At 54.0% G+C, this 17,884-nt stretch overlaps 2 protein-coding genes across 2 annotated transcripts; one reads left to right on the forward strand and one right to left on the reverse strand.

The window, feature by feature from the left end:
* Positions 1-2,296: 2,296 nt before the first annotated feature.
* Positions 2,297-12,223, forward strand: DENND11 (DENN domain containing 11). Its single transcript, XM_078863835.1, has 9 exons — positions 2,297-2,761; positions 3,467-3,566; positions 4,078-4,236; positions 4,760-4,922; positions 5,624-5,759; positions 8,815-8,943; positions 9,669-9,819; positions 10,177-10,236; positions 11,293-12,223. The coding sequence occupies exons 1-9, from the start codon at positions 2,587-2,589 to the stop codon at positions 11,486-11,488; spliced, it is 1,269 nt and encodes a 422-aa protein (XP_078719961.1). The 5' UTR covers positions 2,297-2,586; the 3' UTR covers positions 11,489-12,223.
* Positions 12,224-12,229: 6 nt separating this feature from the next.
* Positions 12,230-17,205, reverse strand: PTPMT1 (protein tyrosine phosphatase mitochondrial 1). Its single transcript, XM_078863836.1, has 4 exons — positions 16,951-17,205; positions 15,277-15,357; positions 14,870-15,061; positions 12,230-14,398 (listed from the first exon to the last, which is right to left on the reverse strand). Exons 1-4 carry the CDS (start codon positions 17,134-17,136, stop codon positions 14,240-14,242), a joined length of 618 nt encoding a protein of 205 aa, XP_078719962.1. The 5' UTR covers positions 17,137-17,205; the 3' UTR covers positions 12,230-14,239.
* Positions 17,206-17,884: the final 679 nt, after the last annotated feature.

A 17,884-nucleotide genomic window follows, 5' to 3' on the forward strand; every position in this document is an offset into this window, starting at 1 on the left:
ATGACGCTCGACAAAGGACGGGGAAGTTTGGTGCGAGGTGTCAAAGTAGGGGACGGTGAATATGCGAGGGACTGGCCAATGCGTGAGCGATCCCATAATTCTGCCTGCAAGACAGTTGTTCACCCCATAAGCACCAAATATGTCGCCCCAATCAGCGTGGGCATCCCCAATCGGAAACTGAAAGCAACGGAATAAGCGAACCCAGCGGCACGGAATACTCGTGGCAGAAAACTCATAAATGAAACCCTCCAACGTATCCCTCGTCTTCGTATGGCAGCACATCCTATGCTGACGCCTGTACATGGTTTTGAGATGTGGCCACATTCGGACTGTGATAGCGAGGTCGAGACGTCACCGTGGCCAGACACGGCACCTCCTCGCCACCAATGCTCTCCACTCTCCGCCAGAACCCACGGCTGCTGCTGCGGCACAGGAAGACACGCAGCGACCGCCAATATCTGCCACGACAGTCTCACGCCATCTTCCCTGTAGGTCTTCCCTTCTGCTTGGTCGCCCAGCTCGTGGAGACCTCTCCAGTGCCGTCCTCCCATCTTGCACACGCGTCCCACCCAGGGCAGACGTTCCTGCCTCATCACACCCACACCACTCACCTTGTCACGTTCTCTTGTGGACTTCTCCATTGCTGGATGTTGAACTTCTGTCACACCGTACGTAGTCAACCGTTCAAATCTCATACACCTGGGTTCGAATGCCATCAATTTATATTGAAGCTGCCGAGTTGAGGTTCAGATCTCTGATCCGTACATTCAGATCGCACTCATTGTATTCGCGAAGCCCTCTGCATACGATCTCCATTAGCTACATGGACAGTCCGTTTGTCAATCCACTGCTGGATGATGGCCTCCCCGCACCGTGAGGGTAATATGGCCATACTTCACCATGCCAGAAAGAGCGGGTTGAGGGGTGCAAGGCCCGGGATTTTACTGCACTGCCCTCTACAGCCCGAAACGCTCACTACAACCGCTTTATGCACGGTACTCACCAATCTAAGCACGATCCAGGCTCAACTTTGCTGAGCTTGCGAGATTTGACGGGATCGGACACATTCCGGATGATTTGTGGGGAAGTCAACACTGGTCGTCCTATGGATAGCATCACCCCGACATAGAAATGATGAATGTCCACGACTGGCTCCGTAACCTCGCTCGCCAGGAGATGGCGGTACAGCACACATTGTGTCTCCACTGGCTCCGTCTGCATGAGATCGAGTGTTTCCCCCTTGCATGCGTGGGGTTTCTCCGAGTACTCCGGTTCCCTCGCACAAGTAAACGTTGCTGTAATGTATTGGCCGATAACACCTTCGTATATAGAGGACAGCAGAGATTGGGTAGTAATTGTGGCTGCTGCTGCTGCCTTCCTGCTCATCTGTGGTTGCTCCTCCTTGCGCCTCTAAGAGAGCGAGGAGCGGATACCGTGCGCTGCGTTACAAGCCGAGATGAGAATGTAAATCAGCGTTGGCCGTTATTGGCGACTGCACCGTACATGACGGTGAATCCCCTGCACCCAGAGTAGCCAGGGCCACAACTCAAACACCCTTCTCCCTTCACACTCAGCGTTCTCCGTTTCCAGAGCCCATCCAAAAGTCTGCCCGGCGAACGCCTCCTCCTTCTCATCACAGCCCCCCCCCCACCCAGCCCCCCGTGACGGACACCACGAGACCCTCCTCTGAGCGTCGATGGCAGGGGACCGCGCGCGTTGCAGAGCTCGTTACGTGAGCGAGAGTGAAGGGAATGAGTGAAGGGAATGAGTGAAGGAGTGAAGGGAATGAGTGAAGGGAATGAGTGAAGGGAGGGAGTGAAGGGAGGGGTTGGTCAACGTGCTCGTCGGCTATGCCAAGCTCGCCATTTACAGGGCGAGGAAGGTGGCTCTGGAGGGGAAACGTCCGGCCAGCAGCCTGGGCATCTTCCGCGCTCTGGTCGGAGCCAGGGTGTGTGGGCTGGAGTTCCGCTATGCGCGGCTGACCCACGCCGTGCCGGCCTTCAAGGAGCAGTGGGCGATGGAGGAGGCCGTGTGCTCGGTGGCAGATGACGGGGAGCTCTGCATGCTGATATGAGCTACCCGTCGGAGGCCGTCGGACTGCGAGAAGGGCTGCGTGCAGAACGAGAGAGAGCGAGAGAGAGAGAGAGCGAGAGAGTGAGCGAGAGGTGGGGGTTTACATAAAGCAAAGTTTAAAAATAAAAAAAATGTTTACGAAATGATGAACGAAGCAAAGTGCCGACTACACCGAGCATCTTCTTGTTTCCACTGATCGTAAAAAAAAGGAGCGAAGGGAAGAAGTGAAGGAGTGATGGGAAGGAGTGAAGGGAGAGAGTGAAGGGAATGAATGAAGGGAAGGAGTGAAGGAGTCCCGTGAAGGCGATTAGCGGAGTCGCCCGGAGTGAGCGAGGTGACTCGGGGCCCCGTGCCGAGTGAACGAATTCGATTTCTGGGCGCGGCACTTCCCCGGGGCTCGCTCCGTGAAGAGGTTTCGCCTCTGTTCTGGCAACGCGACTCGGCGCGACGCCCACATCCCAGGGAGTTCCTTACCCTCCCTTCCCCTTCCTTCCCGGAGCCGTGATCACGAAGATGGACGTGGGCACAGAGAGCGAGGGCGCCTTGCTCCTTGCGGAGGAGGAGGAGGGGGACGAGGGGGAGGGGGAGGCGGTAAGGCGGGCGGGCGAGGAGACGCTGCCTGGCCCGGGCGAGGTGGAGGCGGCGCTCGTCACCGCCGCTTTCGTGGCCACGTTTGACGCGCGGACAGGTGCGGGGGGGGGTCACACGGCGGGGACAGGTGCGGGGGGCGGTGCGGGGGGGGGGTCACACGCGTGTCGGTGGTGTCGCCCTGCGGATTGAGACCCGCTGGGTTCGGGCCACGAGGTGGCGCGGAAGGGGGCAGGTATCGATCTGGCGAACAGAGCGGAGTGACGCGAACGTCCAGAAGACTGTAAACGCCTCCTTCCTGGCTTTGCCATACCTCCTCGCTCACTGCCAACCTCATCAGAACGTCAGCCCGTCGATGCGCGTTTCTTCTTAATTGTAAAATTAAAGACAAGCCACAGTAGTGCAATTGTGGCCATGCAACCCAAATAATAGACCATCGAGTAAACTCGTAGAACCCCAGAGAAATACGCAGATATTCCTATAAATAGAGAGTCATAGATACACATATACATACATTAAAGACAACCCAAAGTATAATTGTGGCCGTGCAACCCAAACTATGGACCGCGTACTAAACAAACTGTTGTCCGTGCCCCTTTGACGGAGGATGAACAACAAAACGACACGAACTCTCTCTCCTGTTGTGCCCTATCGCCGTGGCCAGCGGCAGACCTCGACTTTGACTTTGAGCTCCTAACCATATCGCCAAACGCAAGAATAGAATTACATCGATCGGAACGGGGCTTTGTTACGGACTCGTGGGTGGAGTGTGGTGCGGGGTGTGAAGAGTGATTTGTGTCGACAGGGAACGGGCTGGAGTGGTCCGCGCCTCACGATGCAGCCCTGGTCGGTGTTGAGTTCAAGGCCATCGCGAGTGGAGCTCACAACATCACTTCTGACTTCACGTGCGGGTCCCTCACTCCTCACAGTCACTTCTAACTCCCAAGTCACGCACATCACATTTACACCTGCACGGTATCCAGTCTGCACGTCCCCACTGAAAGGCTTTGGGTCGAGGCCCGCTGGTGTAAATGAGCGCGCATTGCTCACAGCCGTGTGTGTCCGGGAGTCTTTGTGCATGTCAGTAAGTGAGGGAGCGGTAGTGCAGCGGTTAGCACATTGTGCTTACCGACCTTGCGACCCAAGTTCAATTCCCGGCTACCGACAATATCGAATATCTGAACCGAATTTGGGCTTTTTCGAGGTTGATTTAGCCTTAAATTAGTATCTGATGTGTGTAAATACACCACTGGGAAGACAAAGGTGGCTAGGCGTGGTCCTGGCCACCCACCTGCTCGTGTGTCATGCCGGCCTTCATTGGCGCTCACTAACAGCACATGCCTCAATATCCTGTTAAAGCCTACAAGGAGGATCTTTGTATTGCTTTGTATGTCCGTGTGTCTGTGGTGTGCGCAGGTATTTCCGAACTGACAGCGCCTTTGGGTTGGCTCACTTCCACAGCCGGCGCGTGGACAGCGGCCCAGAGCGAGGCGTCCGTGTCAAGTCTGTGGGGGCCCTGTCCCCCAGCTACGCCACCCTCGCCTTGCACTCGGCCTTCCTCCAGGAGCAAGTCAGGTGAGCAAACAACCCAGCAGTTGCCCCGCTTGTTCGGGTAATGGCACAGCCGCCTGAGTGCATGCTCATGCCACTGCTGACAGGAGGGTCTTCATTAGAGGGAGTTCTAGAGAACCCAATGAGAGACTCTTTGGTCTACTCTTCCACGCTGGCCAGACGTCTTGGAAGAGGTGGGGGGACTCGGACGCAACCTGCAGTGAGGAACTGAGTCACCCTGCTGCCGGGGGGACAGTGGTGAGTGGCAATCGAGCAAATTGCGCAATTCTTTCTGCCATGGCATAAGATGGAAGTGAACCGGAGACCTCTGGTTTGCAAGTCCACTCCGCACGAACCACTTCACTACTGCTGCGGCAGCTACCTTCATTTCTCGGTGAATATGGGAAGCAGGAAACGCCGACGTGTGTGTTGCTAGAGACATGCTCTATTTGTGTGCGGCAAGCCCGTGACTGATTTTTCTAAAATAAAGCCCGTACTTGATTATGGCTGATGGTGATGCTGATAATGTTCGTGATGTGTGGAACAGGAGGCAGCTTGACGAGCCAGGGCAATACGAAGCCCTCTCAGAGTTCTATGAGCAATACCGAGCAGTGCTGCCCCTCACCACCGAGCTCCCCACCACCCAGCCCCCCTCAAGCCAGCTCCCCTCAACCCGCACGCCACTCTCCTGGGATCGTCCTCTACTGCAGGTCCAACATGAACACCTCAGCCAGCCCCTTTCTTTAGACCAACTCAAGCTTGAGACGTCACCATGGCCAAAACCGTTGATGATGCCACCACCACCACAACCTCCACCCTACCACTGCGTTCTCCCCTCTGCCACATCCCACAGCTGCTGCTGCTACTGCACAGTAGAGAAGCACATTGACCTCCACGATCCTCCCTGGCCATCTCCCTCACCACCATCTGCCCTTATTTCTTCTCTTCCCCTTGGTCGCTCAACTAGTGGAGACTGGCCCTCTTCCCGAGTCCTGCATGCGCGTCCTACCCAGTGCAGCCGTTTTTATCTGTATATGACATCACCTCTACATGATGCTACTCAGTGCGGTCGTTTCCGCCTGATCATATCTACACCACTCAGCCTGCTCCAATGCTTATCCTGTCTCACCATTAAACTCCCAGCATCCTTCTCAGGCAGCTGAGCTCAAATGCCGACAATTTCTCTTGAAGCTGCCAAGTTAGCCCAGCTCCCTTGAGCACTCCTGCCTCAAATATCCTTCTGTTTACACTCACTCATCTCCTCTTTACAGCCCTGAGCCTGCCCTTGTGAGTGCCGATGTTAGTGCTGGGGTACAGGACAGTGTGCAAATGTGAGTGTCGGTGCGAGTGCTGGCGAGTGGCGCAAGTGAGATACGAGTGTTGTGCGTGGTGGTGTTTGCACTGCGTGCAGGGCCACCATGCAGGGTGCCTCTCCCGGCTTGTGAGCTGCTTCGGGCCGAGCGTGTTCTGCCTCTGGAAGTTGGTTCTCCTGCGCAAGAGGATGCTGCTCTACTCGCCGCCCCCGGTGGGCGGCGCGTGCCTCCACGGTGGGCGGCGCCTACCCTCCCCAAACGCACCACAAACGCCTTGCCCATTACAACTGGGGGTGTGTTAACAGTGATTACACTGTGTAACAAATGTTTATTTTTGTTCCTGGGTAGTGTTATTTCCATATTGCTTATGCCTCAAAAGTACAGAAAATGGCTATTATTCCCCACAAACTTTGATTTTGTGACCAGGACAGTAATATTTTGAAATTTACATATTTCCCAAAACATTACAGATAGATTCAGTGCTGAATAAACTTCTAGAATATTCTAGAAATTTCCATTAATATAAATAGTAGTATAACTACAGGGGCCTTAAGCCCACCAGTTCAGTTTAGTTCCAGCTGCCTAAGTGGATACATATCTGCATTTTGCTGAGATGGCATCAAGAGGCTGCAAGCATCCGGCAGACGCTTTTTTCTGTCTGCGACCAATTTATCAAGACGAGCGAAAAAGTACTCTGTGGAAGCATCTGCTAAGATGTGCGAGGCCTACAAGGCATATTTAGGCATGTCTTTCGGGGATCAAGACAAACCCTGGGCACCTCATTTCACCTGCGAGCAATGCAAAAAAACTCTGGAAGGTAAGATGGACAATTGTTGCTCGGAATTGTTATAAAATTTGTTACAATTTTTTACTATAAAATGTTTTACAATTTTCAATGTTATTGAAAAAATATATCATATATGATAAATGTGCGAGAATCTCTTACACATTAGTCATGGGTGAAATAAATGTATTTTGTAGGATGGTACAGAGGGGAAAAGATAGCCATGAAGTTCGCTATCCCAAGAATTTGGCGGGAACCCACTGACCACTCAATTAACTGCTACTTCTGCATGGTGGACCCTTCCAAACGTCGGAATGGCAAGAATGCACCTGCAATCACGTATTCGGACCTTCCTTCATCCATACTGTGGGTACGGGGAGCTCATGCCACACTGCCATGAGCTCCCCATACCCACTCCTCCGGAGAGCAGCCATCTTTAGAAGAGAGCAGCAAGTCAGAGAGCAAGGAAGACGTTATAGATCCAGATGACAATTTCAGAGGTGGAGCTGAGGAGAGAAACCCATACTACCCCAACCAAAATACCTCAATGCCGAGCTTTTGACGTATAAGCTCAAGCAGTGGAACTTGTTGGATGAAAGTGTGCAAGTCGCAGATCAGAGGAAGCATCACCAACCTTTTTGCAGCTTCTTCACCCATCAAGATGGGCTCTGCTTCTGCCACAATGTGATCAGTCTGTTCGAGGCAATCGGAATCGCCTGTAACCTGAATGAGTGGCGCCTCTTCATTGACAGCTCATCCAGGAGCCTCAAAGCCGTGCTGCTACATAATGGTAACAAGTACCTGTCTCTTCCCCTGGCTCACTCGGTGCACCTCAAAGAGGATTACAACAGCATCAAGACCTTGCTGGATGCCTTGAAGTATGATGAGTATGGCTGCGAGGTCATCGGAGACTTCAAAATTATGGGTCTCCAAGGCGGTTTTACCAAGTTTCCCTGCTATCTTTACCTTTGGGACAGCAGGGACACCAAGGCGCACTACTACAGACAGGACTGACCACAGTGGACCGAGTTCTCTGTGGGGTGGAGCAACGTCAAGTGGGAGCCACTGGTGGACCCCCGGGAGGTGCTGATGCCACCACTGCACATGAAATTGCGCCTTATGAAACAATTTGTCAGAGCTGTAGATAAGGTGTCGGCAGCCTTCAAGTACCTTCAAGACTTCTTCTCTTCGCTGTCTGAGGCAAAGATCAAAGCCAGTGTTTTCATCGGACCACAGATAAAGAAGATCCTGGAGTGCAATGAATTCCACAAGAAGCGCACTAGTAAGGAGAAAGCGGCTTGGAACAGCTTTGTCACAGTGGTTCGTGGCTTCCTGAGCAATCACAAGGTCAAAAACTATGTGGAGCTGGTTGAGAAGGGTGAACAACGGCACATGTAGGATGTCCCTCAAAGTCCATATCCTTGATGCTCATCTTGATGAATTCAAGGAGAACATGGGAGCGTACTCGGAGGAGCAAAGCGAGCGCTTCCACTAGGACAGTATAACGAGAAAATGATGGGAGACTACATTTGGGGTCGGATTCGTGAACGTGATTTACAGAATAATCGCAAAATCTCCAAAATCTACTTCTAAATCTTTTGTAGTAATTTTTGTATTACTTTCGTATAAATTCATGTAAATTTGTATTCATGTTGTTTTTTTATACTTTATGTGAACGAAAATACACACATTTGCCCGTTTTCTCATTGAAAATAGGTAAATTTCCAAATATCACTGTCCTGGTCACAAAAACAAAGTTTGTGGGGAATAATAGCCATTTTCTATACTTTTTAGGCATAAGCAATTAGGAAATAACACTTACTACCCATTTATTTTGCATTACTAGTAACGGCATGAAAAATCATCTGAAAAACGTGGAAGAGTAGACCAAATACCCTGGAGCTCCCTCTAGCGGAGGCGCGTGCGCGAGCTGTGACACGACACAGATTTTAAGATTTTTTTCGGATTCAAAATGCAGGATGCCTCGGGAGTCCCGGCATGAGCTCGCTCCGTGGTGCACACACACGTACCGTTTGAAGTGCAGCTGAATTTTTTTTATTATTTAGCACGTTTGGAATTCACCCCATTATCATAGCGCAAGGCTTCAAGCAGTAAGGCGCTGTTGTGTTTCACAGACACAGGCTGCATTTAGTTCCACAGAAGGGGCAATGTTGCCATGGGTAATGCCAATATTTAGCAGTGTCATTTTGAGAATTTGGCAATTTGGACCATGACGCCGACACACAGCGGCCTATTAATTTCTAATGGCATCACATCCACTGAGAGGCAGACGGCGCATGTTGTATGGTTAATATCCCCACAGTATAACGCAGCAATATAATCAAGGCGGCCTGCCGGCTTCAAACCTCGAACCACTACAACGAGCACCGAACGCGCTACCGCTGGGCCGCACCGCCGCTCAGAACGACGCGAACAAGAACGCCAACAATCGCTGGCTAAGTCGCAGCCGCGAGCGCTCCATAAGTCGCGGTGTGTGCTCCGCAGTGCTCTGCTGCTGCTGCCTGGGGAGCCACGGCCAGGCTGGGCTAGGCGCCGTGCCGCCCCTCAAGCCGCTCTTCTACGTCAGCGTGGCCGACATCGGTTCGCTGGAGTCGGAGGTCACCTACATCGCGTGTGAGTGAACGCACGCGCACAACAGCGTCCACATGGGGGGATGGGGGGTATTTCCCGAGCTCTGCTCGTTTAGTCCCCGCGGCTACACTCTCAGTTGCCATCCCTTGGTGGGATAAAAGATTCAGAAGTGAAACCACGAGCAGGGTTGAGCCTGGTTAATGCTGAGTGGAAGACTGCTTGGGAAAAGCAGGTGCTGTAGGGTCGGGGCTGGCTGCGAGGTGGCCAAGAGATGGAAGGACGGCAATGGATTCTTGAATTTATCTGTGGGGAGCTTTGAGTGTCGCCCCCTCCAATGTGCCAGGTGTTTTCTTCGGGTTCGCCAGTTTTCTCCCGTAATAAGCCAAACTCTCATTAAAGGAAATGGCCAAACATCCCATAAGAGCTTGGTTTCAAACAGAGCCTGGTCTATTTAGAGATCAAGTGTTCACCCCCTCGCACGTGTGGGTTTTCTCCAGGTACTTTGACTTCATGCTACACTGATTCATGGAGTTTTTCAAACATCCTTATATAGGGTGACAGAGCATGGGCAATTGTTAGGATATGTTCCCACTCATTTGTGGTTTCCTGCGCATCTGTGCAAAGATTGCAGATTAAAATTCCTACAGTATTTTGAGCCAATTTGTATAAACGATGTGTAAAATAAAATAATTACTCTGAATGCACCAGATGTGTCCTGGGTGGATCGTGAGTTGTGCTTGCAAACGCTTGGCTGCTACTCTCGACAGGCACGACAGAGAAGGTGTTTGAAGACAAGACGGCACTGTACGACGTGTACGTTGACCGGCAGAGCCTCCGCTCGCACCACAGTCACCTGCAGGGCCTGCTAGCGCCTACACGTGCCGACCAAAGCCGCTACCAACAGCTGGTGACGCAGAGGTGCGCGCACCACAGCACGCATCACGAGCATCACCACCACGAGCCTCACTGTCACGACCATCACTGCCGGTCACTACAAGGCTCCGTGCACAGAGGCCACGTGGAGTCTACCCTTGGGACAACCAATGCTGACTTAATTACCAATTACAAGGTAGTACTCATTTGAATGACTCCCAACCAGGATTTGAGCTTGCCACTTTCCGATTGCGAGCTGCCCGCTCTACAGCTGGGCCACCTGGCCGGCGGCTAAATTCAAGCAGCATACATCATCGTCACGAGACGGTGGCCTCATGGCAGGGCACGGTTGTTTACCCTTAAGTGCGCTTGGCTGTGTGGGGTGCGCGTGCGTTCATCCAGGGAGGTGGTCTCGACAGGCCGGGATGGAAGCCAGAACCTCGACAACGGATTCCTTCTAACGTACGTCGGTGTCATCACGAGAGCCAAGTGGAATCCTTCATCCCTTCACACTTGATGCGTCTCCTCGAGAAACCCGCCGTGCCCTGCTGTGGCACGTGTCTGTATTGCACGTGAACGAGTGGAGGTTTTATTTGCGGGTTACACAGACACGCGGATCTGGTGCCACCCAGTGGCTAAATCTGAAAAGAAAAATATCCCACAAGAACCGAGGTCTTTACCCCCGAGTGTTACCAACATCAAACTGGGCCACTCCCACCTTCACCCACATCATTAACACCAGACATTTGTCCGAGCCGACTTTTGTTGTGGGGCTTTAAATGAAGGAACATTTACATATGGTTGTGCAGTATTTCGGATTTCTTCTACAATGTGGTTTTCATTCGTAATTTATATTTGCTGCACCGTTTCACCGTTTGATGCTGTTGCTCGTCATTGTGGTGAGCCCAGGTCACTCTTGCAAATGAGTCTCACCTGGCTAGACAAGCACAAGAAACTCGACTGCAGTTGCAAAACGTATGGCTGCATAAGGGGGTCTTTAAAGAGCAGTTTCATGGTAACCTTGTGCTTGTGAGACTGTCACAGGCTACATTCGGCGTGGGTGGCTGCACTGCACAGCAATTCACATCAAGTGTGGGCGTTCTCTTTATCGGAGCGGTGGTGCAGTGGTTTGCTCGGTGTGCTATGTATGTTGAACTTCTTTCGCACCGTACGTAGCCAACCGCGCTAATCGTAGGTGTGAAAACGGAGATGTTTGAGGACAAGACGGCACTGTACTATGTACTATGAACCTGGCGACCCGAGTTCGATTTCTACTCACGGCCAACACCGTTTACGATTATCTGAACGAATTTCAACCTGTCCTTGGGCCTCCCTTAGATCGACTAAGCCTTAATTGAATACCTGGTGCGGTGTGGAAAACAAAGACGGCCGGGCGTGGTGCTGGCCACCCACCTCCCTGTGCGTCAGGCCGACCTTCATAGGTGCTGCTCGCTAACAGTACTTGACCCAACAATCTATTAAGGCAACATGGGGAATCTTTGGTGTCGTGCTGAGCAGATTCTTCCGGGAGCTGAATGCACGCGTGCTGGGCTCGCTGGTGCGCCTGGCGGTCAGCGGTGTCCGCGAAGTCACCGAGTCGGACGTGTGCCACATGGGCCTCGACCCCGTGGCCGACCAACTCTTCTTGGCCGATCTCATCGACCTCTACGCCATCAATGTCACCATCTCCGCCGACAACCCCTGCTGCCCCTAGGTCTGCACGTGCTGCACCAGACAACGGATGTCGTATAGGTTCGATTCCCAATTCGTCTTTGTGTGGAGTTTGAATGTTCTCCCCTTGCTCTGCATGGGTTTCCTCTGCATTCAGTTTCCTCCCATCACAAAAAAACATACAATGTAACTATTGGACAAATGTATAATGCTGAAAAATTACCTGCAAGTTATCCCATTGAGATTGTGCATAGCAACATCACCCCCTACTTCAAAAACTTGTCAGAATGCTCCTGAAAGTATTGAGACTCAGTGAGGCATAAATACAAAATAGGCTCAAGCATGTGCAGTTGGGGTCTCCACACGCAACCAACGGTTGTGTGGCCCAACCGGTGAGGTCCCTGCCTAGCACAAGATTTTCATGATTAACACAGCAGCTGAGCACAGGCACAGTGGCCTCGCAAACTCAGCTGCTCAGCCCCCCCCGCCCCAGTCCCTGCTCTGCTCTGGCGGCCGGGGGGGATGAGTGACGGGACGAATCGCTCCATTCCAGATGTCCACGTGGCCTCGACATCGCAGGTGGCATCTGTCTGCACGTTGAGAGTGTGGAGGGGAAGGCTCTTCAGGATCCCTCGCTCTGCGGGGTATGGGCCGGGAGGCAGGAAAGGCAGGTCCAAGGCCCTGGATGCCTTGCCAACGAGATGTTTCATCGTAAGAGATTACCTGGGTGAAATATTTTATTTAATGAAAAATCAAAGGCAGCTAGAGTGTTTCAAAGGCAGCTTACAGAGTTTCTACTTTTCACTTGCTGCTTATTGTAGAGAGATTCACAATAAAATATAATTTACATTTTAACACATGCACCCAGCTCATTACCCCGACGCAGAGATTGGCAGTGCTCTACCCCCTGTGTATTACTCCCAATGAACTCACTGCTGCCCCGAGGACGAACCACCAAGATGTTTTCTGATGCGGCAGTTGTCGCGACATACAAGATAAGGGGCGGCTCTGCACACCGCTACACCGTTCCATGCACTTGCGAGCGCTGGTTCAGATTCAGCACGAGTTTTGTATTGAAATATTTCAGATTTACAGTTTTCTCGGAAGTTATCGGATAGTTCTGGATTATGTTAAGATATGTATTTACGTGTCACAATGGTGATATCACTTGATGCCACGTGCCACCAGTTTTAGCAGGAAAACAGCGGAAGTGACGCAGTGATACCGGCATCGTCACTTTCCTTTCGGAATAATCCGAATCGACGTTTTTATTTAGATCGTCTCAAGTATCACACCTTGGCCTGATCCTGAGATATTTTTGATTAATCTGAAAATCAGCTCACGACTGGTTTGGATGCTCTGGCTGAGCATGCACACTGTGCAGCTGGCAGAGGCTTGCGGCACTCGGGCAACCGTAATCACCAAGTGTTGTGCTCGACTGACAGCTCCCGTGTCGTAATTACCCGCCCTGCCACTGCTCGAACACGCATTAGCACCTAACCAATTTGCACTCTCTAAACCACGACCTTGCTCAAACAATTAAATCTTTAAATATTCATAGATTTATTTTCTTGATACAAATTGTACATTTTATTTCACGGAAACCCTTGTTTAGATAAAGTATTTGGTGACACCGCATTAGCAGTGGTGCACAAGCACAAATAACAACACTTTACCACCTTCTCTGTACAGAATATTAACAGTTTTATACAGCAAGGTGGCCTCACACGTGCCGTTTCCTGACACGGACTTGACCAGAATCATGCTGTTGCATCAATCATGACCTGAAAGGGAATGGAGCTGAATTCACACCAGCTGCATGGTTTGTCACCTTTTCCCCGTGTCGTGTTTCGAAACACTGAGTCGTGCAACCACCGTCCTACCACTTGCTGCACATGAGTTTCAGAAATGACGTCATTCCCTGTAATTTCCCAAAATAAAACGCTGCACGACCTCATAATCCTCTCAATTAGAACTGCTTCTTTTCCAAGGAATAAACGTGCTACTGCTGTTGCTTGCGAATGCCTTGTGGATCAATATGGACGCGGATGTTTGCCAATTGCCAGTGGTATGTCCAGACATTTGGATGGTACATGGACCAGTACAACGGTGGCTGAAAGTACAAGCATTGGTCCTCGCTGTCATACGGATTTGGGGCGGTCATGTGGCCCAGTGGTAGCGCGTTCGCAACTTGGTTATTATGCGGGTGCATTTACGTGCCATCTGCGTTGCTCACAGCGGACATTAAGATCCCACGACATCCTTTAAAACGAGCAGGAAATTATATGGCAACATCGCCCCCTACTGTGAGACTGTGCCTGTGAAACAGTAGTGCCTTCATTCGTGATTGCCCTGCACTATGATTGTTATATTTGTTATCTACAGACAAAATACTTCAAGAAAATCCATTGGTCGCATTAGCCATCCTGGGTCGTATGGGTAATGCATTTATGGACCAGTGACACAAGGACAATGCGTCACCTCCCCATACCTGTCAACCCATACAGTTTACCCATATTCTTGAACAGGGAAATTTTGTTTTCAGGTCCATACGGCGTACAGCCATTTCAATAAGTGCAAAACAAAGTCTATTTGTGTTTCTTCCTTGTGATGGGACTTTGTAGGATGAGCGTTGAGATTTATAAGGGCACAGGGTGACCAATAAGGTCTGAATTGGTCTGTAATAAGATAGGCACTGATAAGGGGTTGACAGGTATGCCTCCCTAAAAAGACATACATACATTACCACAAAGGATTCAGCCAATGGGAGGGGAAGGCCAGAGCAGGTTGCCGGCTAGCCGGGGGGTGCGGTAGTCCGAGCGCTGGCAGGGTCGTCCGCTCGCACCTCTGCCGCAAACCGGGCCAGGGCCTCCCGCTGGGTTGGCCGGATGAGAACGTGCTGCCGCAGAGAGCGGAGGTGGTTGCAGGCCTCCTGCACATCCCAGCCATGCACCTGCGCACAGCCCGCACGGACATCACCTGCCGCTTCACCGCTCTACTACTCGTCATTGTGGCACCCCAGCTCACGCTTGCAAACAAAGACAATCCGAGTCTCGAGTTCTCTCCTGGTTAAACAAAGTCAACTCGGCCCCCTCGGCGCACGGCACTCAAGAGTGTACGTCGCAGGAGGAATTAACTTTACAACGCACCTCATCAGTAACTTTATTAAGCCATTAACACGTGAGAATGCGAGGAGTGGGGGGTGCAGTGGTGACACATGCCTCAAGAGCGAGGAGGACCTGGGTTATATTCCAAACACGGTCGCCTTTTTGTGTTGCATCTGTTTATTCGGCCCCTGTTCTGCATGGCTGCATGGGATTTCCTCCAGGTGATCTGGTTTCCACCAACAGCTAAAACACGTACAGTGTAAGTGTTGTTGGCCAAACATCCCAAAGCTTAAGAAGAGGTGCGGTGGGCCACGTGCCTGGATGAGGTAAGCTGCCACCATGGTGGCGCTGCGCGAGCGCCCGGCCTTGCAGTGCACGTAGACCGAGTGGCCGAGCGCCGCGTATTTCAGGGCGAAGGCCACGCCGGCGTGCAGCTGCTGTGGCGAGGGCACCCCCGTGAAGTCCACGGTGCTCAGCGTCAGCTGCTCCACGCCGGCGTCTCGCCACTCCTGCAGGCGCACACACAGGGCCCGGGTGCCCGGAGGAGGAGGAGCTGCTTGCTTGCGTGGAAGGGACGGTCATTCATCAACAATTTTATTCGTGACCATGCACGTAATCATTCAAAAATACCAGAGTAGGTGGCACGTGACTGGCATCTACATCGATGGTGAAATGTCTACTGGATGTGGTGTGCCGGTGTTGGGCTTGAGTCGTCCTTAGAGACCTCGAGCGAGTTGCACAGGAACCTCGTTTCGTACGGCTCGTTCATGGTGATGACGCCGCGCACGTTCTCCTGCTTCACCAGCTGTGAGCAGAGACGCAGGCAGCGTGAGCGGAGACACGGGGAGCGTGAGGGGAGGGACACGGGGAGACACGGGGAGGGACACGGGGAGCGTGAGGGGAGACACGGGGAGCGTGAGGGGAGACACGGAGAGACGCAAGCAGCGTGAGCAGAGACACGGAGAGACACGGGGAGCGTGATGGGAGACACGGGGAGTGTGAGGGGAGACACGGGGAGCGTGAGGGGAGACACGGGAAGCGTGAGGGGAGACACGGGGAGCGTGAGGGGAGACACGGGGAGCGTGAGGGGAGACACGGAGAGACGCAAGCAGCGTGAGCAGAGACACGGAGAGACACGGGGAGCGTGATGGGAGACACGGGGAGTGTGAGGGAAGACACGGGGAGCGTGAGGGGAGACACGGGAAGCGTGAGGGGAGACACGGGGAGCGTGAGGGGAGACACGGGGAGCGTGAGGGGAGACACGGAGAGACGCAAGCAGCGTGAGCAGAGACACGGAGAGACACGGGGAGCGTGAGGGGAGACACGGGGAGCGTGAGGGGAGACACGGAGAGACGCAAGCAGCGTGAGCAGAGACACGGGGAGCGTGAGGGGAGACACGGGGAGCGTGAGGGGAGTCACGGGGAGCGTGAGGGGAGACACGGGGAGCGTGAGGGGAGACACGGAGAGACACGGGGAGCGTGAGGGGAGACACGGGGAACGTGAGGGGAGACACGGAGAGACGCAAGCAGCGTGAGCAGAGACACGGAGAGACACGGGGAGCGTGAGGGGAGGGACACGGGGAGACACGGGGAGCGTGAGGGGAGACACGGAAAGACACGAGGAGCGTGAGGGGAGACACGGGGAGCGTGAGGGGAGACACGGAGAGACACGAGGAGCGTGAGGGGAGACACGGGGAGCGTGAGCAGAGACACGGAGAGACACGGGGAGCGTGAGGGGAGGGACACGGGGAGACACGGGGAGCGTGAGGGGAGACACGGAAAGACACGAGGAGCGTGAGGGGAGACACGGGGAGCGTGAGGGGAGACACGGAGAGACACGAGGAGCGTGAGGGGAGACACGGGGAGCGTGAGCAGAGACACGGAGAGACACGGGGAGCGTGAGGGGAGGGACACGGGGAGCGTGAGGGGAGACACGGGGAGCGTGAGGGGAGACACGGAGAGACACGAGGAGCGTGAGGGGAGACACGGGGAGCGTGAGCAGAGACACGGAGAGACACGGGGAGCGTGAGGGGAGGGACACGGGGAGCGTGAGGGGAGACACGGGGAGCGTGAGGGGAGGGACACGGGCCCATGCTATAACCGCAACGACGGCACCCTCACGAGGCATGGTGAGTTCCTGTTCCGAAAAATGCATTGAAGACGTGATACCTCCCGTTTACAGCCACCGAGTCAGTAATACATATCTCGCATTCCTATGGCGGGAGCAAGTCTGTCCACAAGCCGATCATTGCTAACTTCCCCACAAATGTTTACTCATTGGCACTAACTGCATCAAACCCGGCGGGATAATGGGCCGAGTCGCTGGCTCCACTGCCGAGGCACCCGGCCAGACAGCCACGAGCAGAAAGGTGCCCAAAAAGGGACGCGGGGGACCTCGCCTGCTCGGTCAAGCCGCGCAGGGGCAGCGCGCCCAGCACCACGGTCGCATCCACGCGGTCGAACCAGCGGCGGCGGCGCGGGCCCAGCACGCGGCACGCGAGCGCCGTGTAGAGCAGCGTGGGGTAGAAGAGCGCGCGGGCCGCGGCCCGGCAAAGGAACTCCTCGGCGAAGGGCGGCAGCAGCATCGCAAACGCGGCCTCGCACACGAGGCGCCGGGGTCGCGCTCGAGAGGCCCCGCCCGCGCGCTCGAGAGGCCCCGCCCGCGCGCTCGAGAGGCCCCGCCCGCGCGCTCGAGAGGCCCCGCCCGCGCGCTCGAGAGGCCCCGCCCGCGCGCTCGAGAGGCCCCGCCCGCGCGCTCGAGAGGCCCCGCCCGCGCGCTCGAGTGGCCCCGCCCGCGCGCTCGAGAGGCCCCGCCCGCGCGCTCGAGAGGCCCCGCCCGCGCGCTCGAGAGGCCCCGCCCGCGCGCTCGAGAGGCCCCGCCCGCGCGCTCGAGGCCCCGCCCGCGCGCTCGAGAGGCCCCGCCCGCGCGCTCGAGAGGCCCCGCCCGCGCGCTCGAGAGGCCCCGCCCGCGCGCTCGAGGCCCCGCCCGCTGGCTCTGATTGCGGATTTCACCGCTCCATGGACAGACGCCCTCGCAAACGCGTTCACGCCATTTGGCTGCCGCTGCTGTTCTTCCCGACCACCTGCCATCATCCCTTCCGGCCATGACGTGTCCTGCCCAAAACCATTGTGCTGCTTGCTGTCTTGCATCTACCACCTGTGTAAGTTATCCAAATCATCCGTTGCTGTTGATGGGCGTGTTACATTTGGGTGGACGTGGCTTTATTTTTTTAACACAATATTTTGAGGCCTTTTTGTTAAGTTCTAACTTCTTTGGAGTTCATTCCCATTGGACGTTTGAATGACCATATCACTAGAAAGCTGAGAGACGGT

The sequence above is a fragment of the Lampetra fluviatilis genome, chromosome 16, assembly GCF_964198595.1.
Source record: "Lampetra fluviatilis chromosome 16, kcLamFluv1.1, whole genome shotgun sequence".
Lineage (NCBI taxonomy): Eukaryota > Metazoa > Chordata > Hyperoartia > Petromyzontiformes > Petromyzontidae > Lampetra > Lampetra fluviatilis.